The sequence below is a fragment of the Hermetia illucens genome, chromosome 4, assembly GCF_905115235.1.
Source record: "Hermetia illucens chromosome 4, iHerIll2.2.curated.20191125, whole genome shotgun sequence".
In the NCBI taxonomy this organism is placed as follows: Eukaryota; Metazoa; Arthropoda; class Insecta; order Diptera; family Stratiomyidae; genus Hermetia; species Hermetia illucens.
In genome coordinates, this window is record NC_051852.1 from 123,988,802 (window position 1) to 124,006,536 (window position 17,735).

The 17,735-nt window shown below is 41.9% G+C and overlaps 1 protein-coding gene across 4 annotated transcripts in view; it reads right to left on the reverse strand.

The window, feature by feature from the left end:
- The window catches only part of LOC119656024, a 260,457-nt gene that overhangs the window by 49,256 nt on the left and 193,466 nt on the right, over positions 1 to 17,735 (reverse strand). For all 4 annotated transcript variants that reach the window (XM_038062287.1, XM_038062286.1, XM_038062289.1 and 1 more), the window contains exon 7: positions 5,201 to 5,308. In XM_038062287.1, the coding sequence (XP_037918215.1) occupies positions 5,201 to 5,308 (108 nt within the window). The remainder of the gene's footprint in view (positions 1 to 5,200; positions 5,309 to 17,735) is intronic.

A 17,735-nucleotide genomic window follows, 5' to 3' on the forward strand; every position in this document is an offset into this window, starting at 1 on the left:
TGGAAGTGGGTAATATAGGTTCAGGTTTGCCCAATTTAACTCACGCACGTAAACATGTTGCTCCTCCAATCAATCCGTTTGGAGAAGGTCAGAGCAACAAAACAAAATGGGGATTACTCAGGAAGGTTCCTACTAAAAACTAGCTGAGAACCTTAAGGTGAAGGCACGCAATTTGAAAAGTCCTGGAACTTCTTCATCAGACCTCGTACATTTATGGAGCATGAACCCTGAACTATAAAATATAATTGCTACTAGGGGCGATATAGGCGGGATCACTGAAATCACGAAAATCTACAATGGGTTCATCATCACCATCATCATCAACGTCGCAATAACCGGTGAAGGCCTGCCTTAATAAGGAACTCCAGACGTCCCGGATTTGCGCCGAGGTCCACCAATTCTATATCCCTAAAAGCTGTCCGCCGTCCTGACCTACGCCATTGCTCCATCTTAGACAGGGTTTTCCTCGTCTTCTTTTCCTACTATAGATATTGCCCTTATAGACTTTCCGGGCTGGATCATCCTCACCCAACTGGATTAAGTGACCCGCCCAACGCAACCTGTTGAACCAGATTTTATCCACAACCTGACAGTCATGGTATCGCTAGATAGATAGATTTTGTCGTTATGTAGGCTACGGAATCGTCCATCCTCATGTAGGGGGCCAAAAATTCTTCAGAGGATTCTTCTCTCGAACGCGGTCAAGAGTTCGCAATTTTTCTTGCTAAGAACCCAAGTTTCCGAGGAATACATGAGGACTGGCAAGATCATTGTCTTGTACAGTAAGAGCCATGAACCAATGTTGAGGCGTTTCGACCGAAACAGGTTTTGTAAGCAGAGATGGGCTCGGTTGGCTGTCAACTGCCGTGCGCGGATTTCATCGTCTTAGCTGTTATCGGTTGAGATTTTCGACCTTAGATAGAAGAAATTTTCAACTGTCTCAAAATTGTGGTCTCCTATCTTTATTGTTTTCCTTTGACCGGTGTGATTCGATGCTATTCGTTCTTTGGTTTTGACATTGACATTGCCATTTACTTCGTCTCACCTTAATTATTATGCAAGTCCGAGCCAAAATAAGGTGAATCAGCATACGCTAAACGCTACATGATCATTGGTGAAGATTAGAATCATGTAACTAATATGAAAACTCCGGTTACATTGGGCTTATGCATGTTCATCCAGGAGCATTGTGAGGTTCTTCCAATTCAGGAGCTTCGCTATGCTAATCAAAGGATCTTTTACCGATTATGATAAGAACATCCTAAGGATAGTGCTGCTCCGAAAGTATTAAGGAATCCTGAAGTGAATCCTTAAAAGTGATAGACCGGATATGCAAGAAAATATTCTTAGGGCGGCCGTGGATACATCGAAAGTTGAGATATTCAAGTGAAGGCAAACATAATTCTCTAATTATCACCAATCTGGATCACTACCATTATCTCTTATGGAGCATGAGAATTCAATATTAAAGTATATAAAATTTTACAATAATGGAGCAACATAGAGCGTTGCGGAGCACACGCAGGATGAATGTACTTTTTGGATCGTCAACATCAACTTACAACTTTTTTTTTGCAGGTAACTATTAAGAATATTATGTAATGAGAAAACTGAAGGTACCAATCCTTACCGGCAAAAGTCTTCGGAGGGACAGACGAAGTTGATGTATGGGAACAATCCGAGCGAAATCGATTTACACCTTCTAGTTAGTAGCTCCGGATAACTACCAGCCAATCTGGTGGTGAAGAAACGTGGGCGGCGATAACGACTACGATCCGGCCCGGCAAGGGCTTATAATTTGGCAAAGGATTCGGAATAGGTTTCAAATCAGCTGACAATTATGCCCTTTTGTTACCTTATTGCACCAGCGTGACATTCTTAACATTACCGTGATAACGGCTTTTACGGTAATGTTAAAACTGTCTCCTCCCCGATAATAATCTTGGCTGGAAGCACGCTCAAAACTATGACACCATTAAGTTGGCAGGGTGGGCTCAGTTGGGATGGACTCCTGACTAGTTTCTGATCCCAATTCTGAACACAAACTCACAAAAGGATTTGTGTCGGGCGACTCGAAACGGTAATATATTTGTCTAGTTTGAGTTGAAGACCGACAAGAAGAGTAAGTTCTGCCAGATAGTCCAGGGTATTCTACGCACGGAAGCATCGCTTTCCAACCTAGAACTTTTGTTTACACTTGAAGTAAGGGATCCGGATTGCCTCACAAATACAGAAGGGGTGGAAGAAGCAGCAAAAAGGGATTACACTGTTTTAAGTAATGGGCCTAGGGGCACATAGCAGGAGCTTGCAAAAGGCGGGACAGAAGCACTTCATGTTACAAGTGAGGCGAGTACAAAGCGAGAAATGCTATGTTCTTGCCAGAAATCGCGGTCCGTAGAGAGAAGATATGACTCTTATTCTTGGTTCCAGGTGGTGCCAGGGCTTCAAAAAAGGTTTAGAGAAAGTGGAAGGTTGAGCACCATGATGCACATCCTTCAGGCGAACATGCATAAGAGTGCAATTGCTCACGATCTGATGGGGCAGAAGAGCTAACTTGTTGCTTCTTGGCGAGGAGTACCAAAAAGGAGTTCTGCATTATCGTATGACGATATATCTGGCACTGTTGCCTATTGGGTGAGAGATACGGTTAACCTGCGAGTGCGAACCCATGGTCGAGTAGATAGCTTTGTTTGGGTTCGTTGTGCGGAAGGAACTTTCCTCGGTATTTAGCTCACATCGAACGAATCTGTGCCCGCTTTCCGGAATAGGCTCGCCGGCTTGAAGGACGAGGTTAGAAACAGACATGGGAGAGTTCTACTTACAGGAGACTTTTACGCTTTAACGCGTCGAATAGGGCATGTCTCAACCAAATTTTTGAGATACACACATTTTGAAAATGGCCGCTAAGACCGGGCTTATTTTTTTCAATATCGGTAACACTCCAACATTTCAACGCCCTGATTGCGACGGCACCCTCCCTCATGTACCTTTTGCTGCAGAGTCCATAACGTCAGGTGTCCAACGATGGAAGGTACTGGAAAATTTTACGGCTAGTGATCATCAGTATGTATTTCATTGGAAGCAACAAACGGTTTCTTCCAATGTTCTGAAGTCCGAAAGACACTTACCTCATCAGAAAAGTCGATGTTTTCAAATTTTCCGAAGCTCTCTTAAGGGGGGTAAATGAGCGGCAAGTCCCAGGCACGGAAGAATTTGCGATTGAATCGCTGATACATTCAACAATGAGCCTTACCACCGCAGCTTGCAATGCATCGGTCCCAGAAAGAAACTCCGCCACGGAATTTATCTGAATATTGATGAATGTCTGCAATTGCAATTCTATGAAGGAACTGCATTCGATTTTGGCGGACTGCTTAGCGTGCAAGGTATAGATGAGGTGATCCTTAGGAAAGCACGTTACTGGCAACAAGGTTAACAGTGAGTTGTGGGGCCTCGGGTATAAGCTGGTTACCAAAACACTCGGCGCCCATCGATCACCCTGTTCCATGGAACTAGTAAAGATAGAAGGTTTCTTTTTTGAATGATCACAAACTTGTACCGCTTCTATGGTCCAGGAGAGATCCTCTCTACCATGCATGTTCCGAAAAAGGGGGTGGCATAGGTCCAGTAAGATGCTCTATTAAGTACTATTAAAGTTCAGAACTTTGTTGTCCCTACCCTAGTGCAAAATTTCAGCAGCTCTGCTTACTATTTTGTCGGACCTAGATCCGCCTGTAAGCAAAGCTTGGTGGAGAGCTTAGCTTACGGTTGTTGTGATTCCCGTTATAGGGCTGGTCAGTTTTATTCTGGTCGGTTCTTTGTCTGGCTTGGTAATAAACATTATTTTATTGTGAACATGCAGGTATGCCACATTGCCATTTCCCTCCTAGTTCGAAGATCACTATTTGGTCTGTGCTGTGGTTGCAGTGGAGGGCAGCGATCTTTTCTTCCGATAGTGATTCATATCACTTTCATTCGCCAATATTATATTCAGCGCCTCCAATAAATTGTATCTCATAGCGTTTGTTGTCTTACTTGTTGAATGAAGAAGGTCACGTGTTGACATCACCGGCAATTACTTTCAAATATTATTATAATACCGAAAAGTTAGTGTTTTAAGCATGTCCTCGAATCCTCATAGTTTGAAATTCCTCTTTCCTTCGTATAGTATGCATTTGGAGTTCCGATAGTAGTCGCAGCGAGATTCAGAATCAATCGCTATTCAAGCGCCTACAGAGTGAATTGCTCCTTCAATGAAACGCAGATTCCTATTCTAAACGTAACTTAACTCGAGTTTTTAGGGGCCATTTGCATTCTTCTCAACTGAGTTTCTAATTTGGTTGCGGAAGCCATTAGGTTTGACCATGTTGACAAATTTGTTTAACAGGAATTAAAACTGCGGTGTTGAGTTTTAATTCCTCCGTGTCCTTCGTTGCTAGTAATAATAATAATAATCGTTCTCGCAACAATCCATATTGTCTGAAATAATAAAAAACTTGTTCTTTCTTTTTCGTTGGTGTGGATATTTATTCTTGCAAATACCGATATTTCGGGAACCACTTGTTCCCTTCATCATTGCTAACAAGTTGCTAAACTGTTAGCACTGATGAAATGTTGTTAGCAATTTTGGAAATGGGTTGCTCTCTCCAATAATGAACTATGCTATCGCGCTGGAAAAATTGTTACGCATGCTCAAGATATTAATAAATATATGGTGAAAAATTCGTATTTGTATCTTCATTCAGTTCTTCACAAAAAAATTCTAAAACATGGGAAAAAACGGTTTTCACACGGCATGACCCCTTTAAAAAAGAGAAATCACTTAGGTGCCAACCCAATATGTACATACATACCATGAGAACTGAAACCTATTCAGTAGAGTCAAAAATTCAAAAGTGAAGAATAATATGTTTATATATTTTCATCTAAAGCCACTCAAACAAACATATCGTGTGTCTGTCTTCATCAATACGCCTACAACTCAACAATATTTTATAATTCTTTTCACGGAAATGGCTTCCATTGTAGTCATTTCAAGGAAAACGCTCACTTATTCCGGGGAAAAGCCATTCATCATTTATTATCCGTCAGCTTCTGTTCAATTTTTGAGTGAGAAGGTTTTCACAAATCCAACTATAGGTTGCCGAGGATGCAGGAAAATGGATTCTAAGGCATTATGTTATCAAAAAACGATACCTACCTGGGCGGTGGAGGCGGTTCACTATCTGTTGGGGATGGCGGCAAAGAGTCCACGTTGGAATAACCCCCACCGCAACATGATCCTTCGAAAGGTGATCTTTCACTAGCTCTGAAATAAAAAGAATAAAAAATATAGGTTAAATGCTAACAGTGGACAATTAGATGCGTATTGTTTGAAAAAGAACCTTTTTTTAAAAAAGGGTTGGTATAGTATTCAGTTGGCTTGAAAATTTCATAAAATTCTGAATGAAAATAATTATTTTTTTCCCTAAATTCCAGCGCGGATCAGAAGTATCTATACCTTTTCTTTTATCATCTGGTAGCCGCGTTTACCTGAATTTAGTTTTTTTTGGCAGTACCTCTTCAATTATTTTCATAGTGTTAAGGTATCAAAGTTGCCCCATTTAAGCCAATTATTAGTAAAATATAAGCACTAAGTGAGTGCAAAGAGAAATCGACGTTAAAATTCCAATAGAATTTTTAGCTTGGATGTCAGATACATGTCAGTTCACCTAATTTTGAATTATTGACTGAGTCAAATCATTTTCAAGATCCAAGACCAGCGAAATTTTTATCACATTAACTGTCAGAGTTTCATTCATCATCATCATCATCAACGATACAACAACCGATATATATATATTTAGACCTGCCTTAATTAGCAACTCCAGACATCCCGGTTTTGCGCCGAGGTCCACCAATTCGATATCCCTAAAAGCTGTCTGGCGTCCTGACCTACGCCATCGTTCCATCTACGGAAGGGTTTGCTTCATCTTCTCTTTCTACTGTTGATATTGGCCTTATAGACTTTTCGGGCTGGATCATCTGCATCCATTTAGTTAGGTGATCCACCCACCGCAACCTATTGAGCCGGATTTTATCCATAACCTGACGGTCATGGTATCGCTCATAGATTTCGCTGTTAAGTCGGCTACGGAATCGGGGACAAAAATTCTTCTGAGGATTCTTCTCTCGAACGGGACGGATTTTATCATTATAGGGTTACCAGTTGTGATTTTCGACCCTAGGTAGGAGAAACTATTAACGGTCTCAAAGTTGTAGTCTCCTTTCTTTATTCTTCTCGTTTGACCAGCGCGGTTTGATGTTGTTGGTTTTTGGAGCTGATGTTGTCTTGCCTTCATTGATGTGCACCCCAAAATCTCGCGCCTCCTACTCGATCCGGATCAAGGCAGTTTATACGTCTAGGGTTGTTCTTCGCATGACGTCGATATCGTCAGCGTTGGCCAGTAGTTGGGTGGACTTAAAGAGGATCGTACCTCTCGCATTTACCTTAACATCACAGATCAATTTTTCCTGGGCCAGGTTGAAGAGGACGCATGATAGGGTATCCCTTGGTCTTAGACCGTTTTTGATGTCGAATGGTATTTAGAGAGATGCTGCTGCTTTTATCTAACTTCGCATATTGGTCAGGGTCAACCTAGTCAGTCTTATCAATTTCATCGGGATAGCGAACTCTCCCATGGCCGTGTACAGTTTTACCCTTGCTATGCTATCTATCATAGGCGGCCTAAAAGTCGATGAAAAGACGGTACAACTGATGGCCATATACCAACAGTTTTTCCATCGCCTGCTCAGCGTACCATTACGATCTTTAAATGACGTTTTCAAACATACTTTATGAGCCAGGCTTATTGCCGCCTCATTGATTATTATAATCACCAGGATGGCATCCTCATTGAAATTAACAAATATGAGGAATTTTCATTATAACGAGTTAGTTATTGCATTTGGAAAAATGGGACTTTCACAGCCATGCTTTGTTTGAACTGAATCAACCTGAGTTGTTGCAATAGTACATGTACGCAGCTTTGTATTCAATTCTATTGTGTCCTTAACCGATGATAGAGCTCCGTGTGGGCGAGGAAATTGCGCTATACGTTCCCCCAATTGCGGCAGGTGTGTTAGATAAGCGTGTCATATACAGATATGAATACCTACACTCGGTGTCATTTAGGGGTGACTCTGCCTTTACCATATTAAATAGTACCAAAAGTGATAATTGCCTATATTTCGGTATTTTGATGCTGGGCACCACACTATGGGATTTCTGCATTGAAAGTGACAGAGTTGTTAAAAGCTCTGTGTCTTAAGTACACCATATACATGTATGTCGAAGAAGGAGCAAGTAATCAGTAAAAGAGGACGAGGAAAAAATGGCGGAAATGATACCCAACTAGGAATTGCACGAGGTGACTACAAAATGAGGGGCTCAAGTTGGGTAATGACCGTATTGACTGCACCAGCATCCTGGAAACGAATGTTGACACTCATCTTTGAAATTAGGGATTTTCACTATCTTGCGGACAAGAAAGGAATAGAAAAAAGATTCATGGTGACTTTCCGGTTGGCGAGTTTCTCAGAATAGTCTGTCAAAATAATTGGCATTGGCAATTTGAATACCCGCGTCCCCTCCTGAATATGGAAATGCCACTACATTCATGAGGGTTCAATGTCCTAAACTAAAAAAAAAGAATTATATCAATAATTCTGACCATTTCTTAGAAAAGTGTGTCTGATAAACAAACAGTAAATCAAGTTCATTTAGTTAGACAAAAATGAAAAGCCAAGCAACACGATCAATAGCGTGCAAGCGAACATGTACAGGAGTGTAACTGCTGCTGGGGCAGGTGGTACTAGTAGGATGAGCTAACCTTTTACTTCTCAGTGGGATTACCGAAATACCTGGCCTTCTTTAGAGTCCTTAGTGCCGCAGTGCAATGCTGGAGGATTGCATGGCCAGTAATCCTTCGATATGGTAAAGGTTATTCTCAATTTCCTAACGCCCAGAAAATGTTTGACCTAGGTAAGTTTTCCATAAAGGGGAAGAAGCCTCAATAATTAGTTATGAGATGAAGAACTGATGTTAAATTACCATCGGATTCAAAATGAGCCTTATCTCGGTAGCAATGTCTCATCGTCCAAAAGAAAACACTGCATGACAGACGCCTGTGTTCTAGTCGACAATTGAGGTTATTTCTTTGCAAAGAAGTGGCCTCAGATGAGCACAACGCGGAAGTACGAAGAAGGAACTCCGTCACGAAGTCAATAAGCAGAAAACATGCTACAGCAAAGAGATAGTTGTCAGGAACCCATGGGGCCTCGGATGTAATTTGAAGTTCATCGATAATCCTGTTCCATGGAAACAGCTGAGATGGAAAAAATTTCCCGCCCACCCCATCAGGCTAAACCCCACTATAAAGGAATTGGAATAATCGGTTCTTCGAATGAAAGATAAAACAACTTGAAATATGGGAAGCTGGTCACTTCGGGTATAATGGTTTTGTGTTCATCTTATGTGAGGAACTTTCTATGTACGTTTTATTTTTCGTATATAACCAAAAATTCAAAATATTCCTTCATATTACGGGGTCCTTTTTTCCTTGCAATTCGAAGAGGCACGGAAAGAGTAACCTCAGGGAAAAATCTAAAATAATCTATTTGATATGGACGTTGGGCAAGAATGTTAATCTGAATGGAACAGCAATACTTTCGGACTTCATAGTGAATAAAACCCAGAAGAGCTGTCAAAAATTGGCATAAACTTTGCACTCCAATAATCGCGCCTGCCGAAGGAACAGATCATCAGCGATATTAAGGCAGTTATTCAATTTGAAAACAGGGAGTTAAAAGAAGCAACTCGTAATAATGTGGCTAACATCCTCCCCTTGTATAATAAACCTGTCCTCAAGGAACTACGGATAGGACGAAACCAAGCACAGATCATAAAGGAACTAGAAGGAAACCGGTATTTTATTAAATGGCAGACAAAGGAAATGCGGTAGATATAGTATAGAAGACGGACTACAGCGCGGCAATGTTCAAAAAACTTCGAGTGGATGATACTTTGAATTGAGGAAAGATATTTTGTCGGATTCAATTAAACAGGTCAAAATACCTTCAAAATCGAAAGTCCAACTTAGGATGGCCAACCCGGTACTAACTAACATCCACAAACCATCTACAACGAATTCTGGGAAATTATAATTTGCCCACACAAAACATCGCGAAGTGGTTGAAAGAATTAGAGGGGCTATCATCATCATCAACGGCACAACAACCATTATTCGGTCTAGGTCTGCCTTAGTAAGGGACTCCAGATACCCCGGTTTTGCGCCGAGGGGCTATCCTGTGGTAAAGCCATCAGGAACAGAGAGAAACTCATCAAGAAACTATAGAATATGAAATTCGCAGATGAACGACTAATGTCATTCGACGTGAGGCCTTGTTCCCAAGCATCTCGGTGAAGAAGGCGCTCCTTTGTCAACAGGAGTGGCTACTAAATAAAAATACCCCATCCTTGCCGTGGAAAAGAGAAACAGAGCCGCTCATGAAACTGCGAGGATATGCCCTAAAGAGGCTGACATTCAGGGGGAAGTTCTAGAAAGAAACCAGAGAGTTGGCGATGGGGAACCCCCTCCCTCCTTATTAGATTGCTGCCAAAATCTGGACAAGGTATGTACATGACAGTTTCACCATTGTCCATAAAGTATTGAGAAGCTGATTTTTTTAGAATTTTCGGTTCGGTAGCTTCTGAGAATGGGTCCGTTAAAGAAATAATCACTTTCGACCCCCCCGCGCTCCCTACCTTTCCAGCGAATGACAAAACTAGGCCCGGCTTTAGAAAGTACTTTCATTTTTCATGTGGGGTAACCTGACTATATTTGGTGAAAAAAAAATGTACACCCTCCTTTTGCATGTATGGGGACCGCCCCTCTTAAATTCGATGCAGAAGGATCTAACTCACAGTATGCGTAAGCGTTCACAGTTTCCACTAAATTTGACGTCAATCGCTATAGTCATCTCCGAGAAAAATGGGTGTGACGGACAAACAGACTGACAGTAAACCGAATTTTAATACGGTTTTATTTCACACAAAGCTTGGATCCTCGCAAGGAAGAGTTGGCACGCTTTTCTGTGTCCGAATCTGAGTTCCAGCGACTTAATTGTGGTCAAACTGGAACAGGTGGGGGAAGAGAACATGTATATTTCCTCGACTTATATGGCTCACGACCGATCAACTCCGCCAGGAGAACCCAACAGTTGACGCCCACCGTAGTAGCAATGAAAAAGGGGAGCCATTCTTTGATTTTATTATTCATACAAATCTGACAGTGTCCAATAGCGACAGTACCTAAGCTTCCATTTTCCTCAGCTTGGAGGAATTGTAATGGCTGGGAGGAGATCCTTGATATCACCCTACCAATCGGGAATGGGATTTTTATGGTGGGGAACTGGAGAGTGTCTGTCCAGAGGTCCTTCTCAAATTATAGTTAGATACTTTTCAGTTTAGAACTCGCCGCATAGGTTTAAAACCTTTCAGAGACCCCAGGAGGATCGATTGAATAAAGTTTAGTTAAGTTATCAAGAACAAACTCTTCAATGCATAGATTGGTAAGATTGGTACAACAGGCGAACTGTAGTCAAAGATTAGGGCTCCAGAAAAAGCACCCGACATAGTCTCGTGCCTTGCTAAATACAGCAAGAAGACACTGGCACCATGGTTGATTGAAGATCTGTTCAGTCTCAGGAAGCTGACTTGCATAAATTTTGGCAGCCATACAAGGGCTGCCTAAAAGAAGGGAAAGTTAGCCATCAAGACTGCCAAGAGGCGATCCAGATTGAACTATTGTCGGATCATTGGGGGCACGCGAAGCTCAGTAACATTCTGCCCAAGGAAGATAGGAGACCATCTTTTCTTAAAAAGTCGGAAGGCCCTTGGATGGAATCTTCTGTTCAAATCTTGGGGCTGCTGGTTCAGACGCAGATCCCGCCAGCGGGGAGGACTGTGAATCAGGGCGAGACTGTCAAATTGAAAATAGCCGTGGTCTACAAACAGCTTCTCCGCATATGAATCTCCGGGCCCAGGTGTTACAAAAGCAGCAGGAAAGGGTTGTGCCGTGGCTTGGCCCTTTGGAATACGTAGGTCTGGTTTTCATACCGAAAACGGGCAGGTGCGGCCTTGAGTCTGCGAAGGACTTTCGACGAATCAGTCTCACTCCCTTCATGCTGAAGACCCTAGAGCGTGTCCTGAACATCCATATAAGGACGATTAGGGGAAAAAGGCTTTTCACTGAGCCCTAGTACGCTTACCTCAAAAACAAAGATTCATAGAAACTGCCCGCTATAAGATAATTGGTACGGTTAAGTGGTCGCTGTGTGTCCAGGTAGGTCAGTCGCACGGAAGTTTCTCGTTCAAATCTCACTGGTGGCAATGTGGTTTGTATCGTGATTTGACGACCGATACTAGTCGACTCAGCTGTGAATGAATACGTCAGTCAAATCGGGGTAATAATCTCGGGCAAGCGCAATGCTGACCACATTGCCTCCTCTAGGGTACTGTAATCCTGTAGTGTATCGTTACGGTCTTGAATGAAGTGCTCTAACACACTTCAAGGGGGCTCGGCATAAACCGAACTGATGCTATTCAAGACCATGGCAAGGATGCCCAAATTTCCCCTACCGCGGTTGAATGAACGAAGATTGGTTCATTTTTCCAATATAAAGTATCCAAAGCTAAATTGGTGATTGTTTGGCTTTATTGTATGGCAGTAAAAGTACAATACAGGTGCTACCGGGGCACACACACAGTGTATCTGAGTCGTACGTAGGAAGCCCTGAAGATACTGGAAGCCCGTCGATGGCCTGTACAGGACGCAAGCCTACAGGGGATTATGCCGCAGGACTCGCCATGCCCTATAATTCGCATTGCCGCAGCTCCGGAGAAGAGGGGAAATCCTCAGGCACTTTCTTCACGATTGCCCAGCTCTAGCTGGAGTGAGGCTACGGAAACTGGGTAGACTATTCTTGCAGGACCTCAGAAAGATCTGTAGCTGCACAGTGATGAGCTGTTTTTCTTCGTGGATGCTAGGGACTGGCTCTGAAGATCTGAGCTGGCTGAACTTTGTCTCCATGCTCTCATAAGAACAGCCACGGCCTTAGGAGTTTATGGCGTCAAAACGGCGCACCACAGCTATCTACCTGTGTACGTTGTCTCTTTAACTTTAAAAATTTAAATTCAAATTGAAGGAGGCAAGAGCTAGGAATTTTCAAACAGTCAAAATTTTGGGGGTCCAATGGTTAGTACGCTCCACGATATAATACTTACATTTTGGGTGAAAAAAATTGGGCAAGGTTTCCCCATTTGTAGCATCTTTGCGTACCAAAGGTATTCTCCCTGCAAAGTTGAGTCAAGATTGAGAGTAGTTGGGGTGCAAACATTCAGTACACCTTGGCCAGAACTCACAAGGACATTCTCTTCGCATGGTTAATTCACCTAGAAATCTTCATAGAATTCCACTTCAAAATTGTGGCTGCTAACTTCCAGGAAGCTTAGTTCAGGGAACGAGATTGTCTCACAACCTTTTTCTTTATATTAAGGATGTAGTACTTCGTTCACATTCAGGGCCAAATAAAAGCAGGTGTGTAAGTATCCTCGTTTCGGGCCTATTCAAAGTGAAACCATTCAGTTGGAAAGTTCACATCGGAAGCATTTGTACGCATATTAGAAAAATTTGGAAAGGATCCAGATTTAATTTTCCTCTCAGGTATTCGTTTATTACCCAAGACCCTACACTCCTCAAACCGTCTTGAACACGTTTCCTGTTTTACGTTCAACTCAACACAGATATCTTTCCATTTCTCTGCACATATGAAGGCAACACGAGCCTTATCGATCCCAAATATTTAAATATTGAACACATTTTCATATCAATACAATGCCAGCATATCCCTGAACGGTTGAAGCTCCATTTCATATGATTCGAATTTCGGCATCTGCTGGATTAAACTTAAATATGATATCCTTATAGTCCTATTGGAAATGCAGAGATTTTGAATATATTCCTGAGCCCGTCGAATAGGAGGAATCAAAAAGGTCACCGCCAGGACATTGTGCCTGTTGACCAATCCAATAATACATTGTGACTTTGACCAAAGAAAAACTGGGAGAAATCAAATAGGGCTCAGATGAGTCCTTGTCTTCACCCTGGGACTTTCCAAGTGGACCCATGGGCTATCTAAAGCCATTCTTATTCATTGAAGCGCATCAACTAGGATGCCGTGCTACTCAAGACGTGTATGCGAGTGTGTGGATCAAATAAATGATTTTTTTCAATATGAGTGTGATTTATAAATAGAACTTCTCCCGTATTTTGAATGCAAACAAGATAGTAGCAACGTGCCAAAGCTGCTGGAATAAAATATTGAGCCCGCTCCGAGCCTTTTTCAATGGTTTCATTTTAGAGGTTTTCCGGAGACAGTACTAGATTTTTTATTATATAAAATAGTTCCTTATGAAGGGACTGTGCTGGTGTGGGCACCAAATGCTTCCCAGGCATTCTAAGTGTCGAATTCTTTTCAAATCCAGCGATTTGGAACGCATTGTCCAGAAAGATCCTTCACCCATGGATTCCCCCAAGCTACAATAAAGGATGTCTAATCATAAAAAATCACATTTTTCCAAAAGTTCTTCCTTTGCTTCACGTGGGACGATTTGAATCAGGAACTCTTCTTCGTGCTAATTACATCTAGATTTTATGGAATCATATTTTTTTTTTGCATCCACCATTTCCATTTCTTCGCTAACAATGGAACTTGAAAAGAATTCCTGTTTTCCCATTGAACCGAATATTATTCTTACAAAGGAATTTTACTTCTCTAGGCTAATTGTTCCTGAAGTTTTCTGATTTCACACCATACGATTTCAAACAATAAATTTCAAGAAGACAGAAAGGACCTGCCTAGGATAAAGAAATGTAATTTAGGTTGCCGTTCCGGTCGTAAATTTTCTTCGTATGGATTGACTGGTGTGGGGTAAAATTATTGCCGGCGGAAGTGGTGTTACGAATTCTGATTGAAGGATGTTTATGGTAATGAATTACTTTAATATTCCCATATTGTTGCCAAATTAGGAACACATACATACATTCGATATACAAAAGAAGAAGTGAATAGAGTTGTTTCCATAGCAATCTACCCATCAGAAAGCTCATCGTTAAGCAAGATTTTCCAGCCGTGAAAAGTGGATTGAAAAATAGCACACGGAAACGATGACAATGGAAGAAACCCGAATAAAAAACTTGAAATGTTTCTACACTTTTTGCTCCGAATAAATGTAATAAATCTTGAACAAGATGGCGAGAGTTTCAAAGAAGACCGCATAGAACGCTGAGCATGGGGCCAACTATCGGGTGACATGCACATCAGCTGGCATAGGTTTTAGGAGCCCATGAGTAAGGGAAATTTGAAAATGGTAGTCCTGGTACTTTTTCGAAGTTAATAAATTTGTCATTCGAATAGCCTCCTAAAATTACCACCAATATCTCCGATAACTTAAAGAGTTTGTCTTGCACCTGAAAGGTTCATCGCACTCTTCCTATCTGCATTAGTGGGTAGAGCATCGAAGACGTCGATCAATTTGTATACACAGGAAGCGTGGTTTCCGCTGAGAGTTGCAACGAACTAGATGTAGTTCGAGGCATTAACAGAACTTTGTCCACTGTTCACTGTTTTGTTTACAATCTATAAATGCAGTTCTCTCAACATCAAGATCAAGTTTATTTACATATTATTAACAAACAATAAACAGATTAAATGCAAGCTATTTATTGCCCTCAGAAGGAGGAGAAAGCCAGAACCTTAACGTATGCTCCAAAGTACTGAAAGAAGGGAAGTTTAAGGGACCAAAGTGGTGTGCATTATATCTTGGACAGTCTCTGGGAATCGGGGAATGGATATAGGTTTCGAGCTGCGTAAATGGCACGTTGAAAATGTCTGCGTTGGATGTATAAGACGCAGGACGCAGATAATGTCGTTAGAGGCTGAGCAGTCAATCAGATCCGAGGAAAGTTTGAAAAATGTGCACAAAGCAGATAGGTTCTACGCTGTTGTAAGAAGAGGAGGCTCGGAAATCGGGGGCAGGAGAGGTTGTCCAAATGAGGGAAGTTTTTCTCAAAGAAAAGGGAATTCACTTTGCACCTCTTCAAGGGCAAAACAATCACAGTCAAAGGAGGTAACCAGATCAAGGAGCACTTCTCGAGGGTACTTTTCACGAGCAAGTTGAAGAGACTTAAGGAGGGTTGAATGGTGACAAAATTAGAGGAGGAACCAAGTATAAATCATCATCATCAACAGCGCAACAACCGGTATCCGGTCTAGGCCTACCTTAATAAGGAACTCCAGACATCCCGGTTTTCCGCGGAAGTCCACCAATTCGATATCCCTAAAAGCTTTCTGGCATTCTGGCCTACGCCATCGCTCCATCTTAGGCAGGGTCTGTCTCGTCTTCTTTTTCTACCATAGATATTGCCCTTATAGACTTTCCGGGTGGGATCATCCCCATGCATACAGATTAAGTGACCCGCCCACCGTAACTTATTGAGCCGGATTTTATCCACAACCGGACGGTCATGGTGTCGCAGATTTCGTCATTGTGTAGGCTACGGAATTGTCTATCCTCATGTAGAGGGCCAATTTGTCCTATCTAGGGTCGAAAACCAAGTATAAAGCCTGACAATTTTGTAGCTCGATTGGTAACTTCGAGGCAGTGGGTATCGAAGTGGAGCTCATTGTCGAAAATGCCTCCGAGGTCTTGAATATAGTTTTGATATGATAAGGAATCATCCGTAATAAAAGGGGGTAAGTGACAATTCAAGCGAGAGTATCACATAGAATGACACTTTCTGACGTTTAACGCTAACCCATTAACAGAGCACCAGCGAACCACAGTGTCCAGGTTTGATTGAAGGAGACACAGGCCATAGGCAACGGTTTAGCGGGAAAGGTTAAGGTCGCTGGCATAGAGCAAGCGGGGACGGGAAGCTTGTAGGCAAGGTTGCTGATAAAGAATAAAAATGATAAGGAGTCCAAAGTAGATCTCTAGATGCCGAAGGAAGGGGAGAAGGAACGGGATATGCATATCTATTAAAAGAGACAGGGTAGGATCGGTTGGAAAGGTAAGAGGCAAGCCATGAAAAAACAAGTCGGGACACGGGACGCTTGACTCTTCAGGTATAAAAGGTTTTGTGTTTTCCTATGTGAGAAGCATAACGCAGTTCTCCATTGGCTGACAGCATTGACTCGAGATATTTAAATTGCTGAGTGCTGTCAGCTTCGATAACCTGCCCAGAATATTTCACTTGCCAATAACCGGTCTGGCTAGCCGAAACAACCGTGGCTTGATACGCAGGATGGGGGTTTAAAAGCCTCGCGATTACATCCAGATCAGGTGTTTGATAAAATAAAATGGCGAAACCGATCACGACGAACCAACCCCACTTGTGAGAGAGAGAGAAGAGAGAGAAGCGAGAGTGCATGACAACTCCGTGTCACATACTTAAAAATGCCATTGCCCTCTAGTTTTTAGAAATCGATTTAAATAAATCGTTTGATCGAAAGCCCTGTATTGATAATAGTCAACATCATATGCTTCACACTCTGAGTTTAATATTATTACCAAATGCGGAAAATTTAACCGACACCGGATATAAACAAGTCGGGAAACCGGAAGCTAGATGCTTCAGGTATGAAAGGTTTTGTGTAGTTCCTTTATAAAGAGATTTGAGTGTACATTTGCCCCATTAGCATATGGCACGTAAAATATGCATATATTATGTGAAAATAGCCACTTTCAAGTGATATTGATATTCATAGTCTTGAATTTGCAGAGGAGCGACAGTTTTGACCTAGTATAACTTTGTTAGTAATAGTGTGATTTTCACCAAATTTGGCAGGATCATGCTCTATGCTGTAGCCTACATTGCTGCAAAATTCTGTGATTCTAGAGTGAACATAAGGGGAGTTTTTCTGTCAATTACTGAGAATTATAGTAATGTACTATTATTAACTTTATTTGAACAGCTATCAGTATGGCGGGTATTTCGGAGCCTAGGCACCATATAGTGGCAGCCTTCTGATTTTTTTCAGTTTTTTCGGTTTGGTAGTTTCTGAGAATGGGTTCGTTAAAAAAATGACCACTTTCAACCCCCCGCACTCGTCACCTTTTCAACAAAAGTCAAAACTAAGACTGACTTCGAAAAGTACTAACCAAGACCTTTAATTTGATACCCCACATGACTATATTTGATGAAAAAAAAAATTTACACCACCCTTTTGCATGTATGGGGACCCCCCCCCCCTTAAATTCGCCGTAAAAGGATGTAACTCACTATATGCGTGAGCGTTCACAGTTCCCACCCTTCTACCAAATTTGGTGTCAATCGCTATAACCGTCTACGAGAAAAATGCGTGTGACGGACGGACAGACAGACAGACGGACAGACGGTAAACCGATTTTAATAAGGTTTTGTGTAAACACAAAAAAGGGCTTGGGAGAAACAGATTCCTCATGAATGGAATGGAATGGATCTCATTAATTATGACGTCAGCATCTTATTTGTATGGCTTAGGATGCTGTCAATTTGCACGAAACTGATAACTGCTATAACTTTGACACTAATAGTTTGATTTTCATGAAACTGGCATGTATATGCACGAGGCTACCCTGTATGTCGGTACAA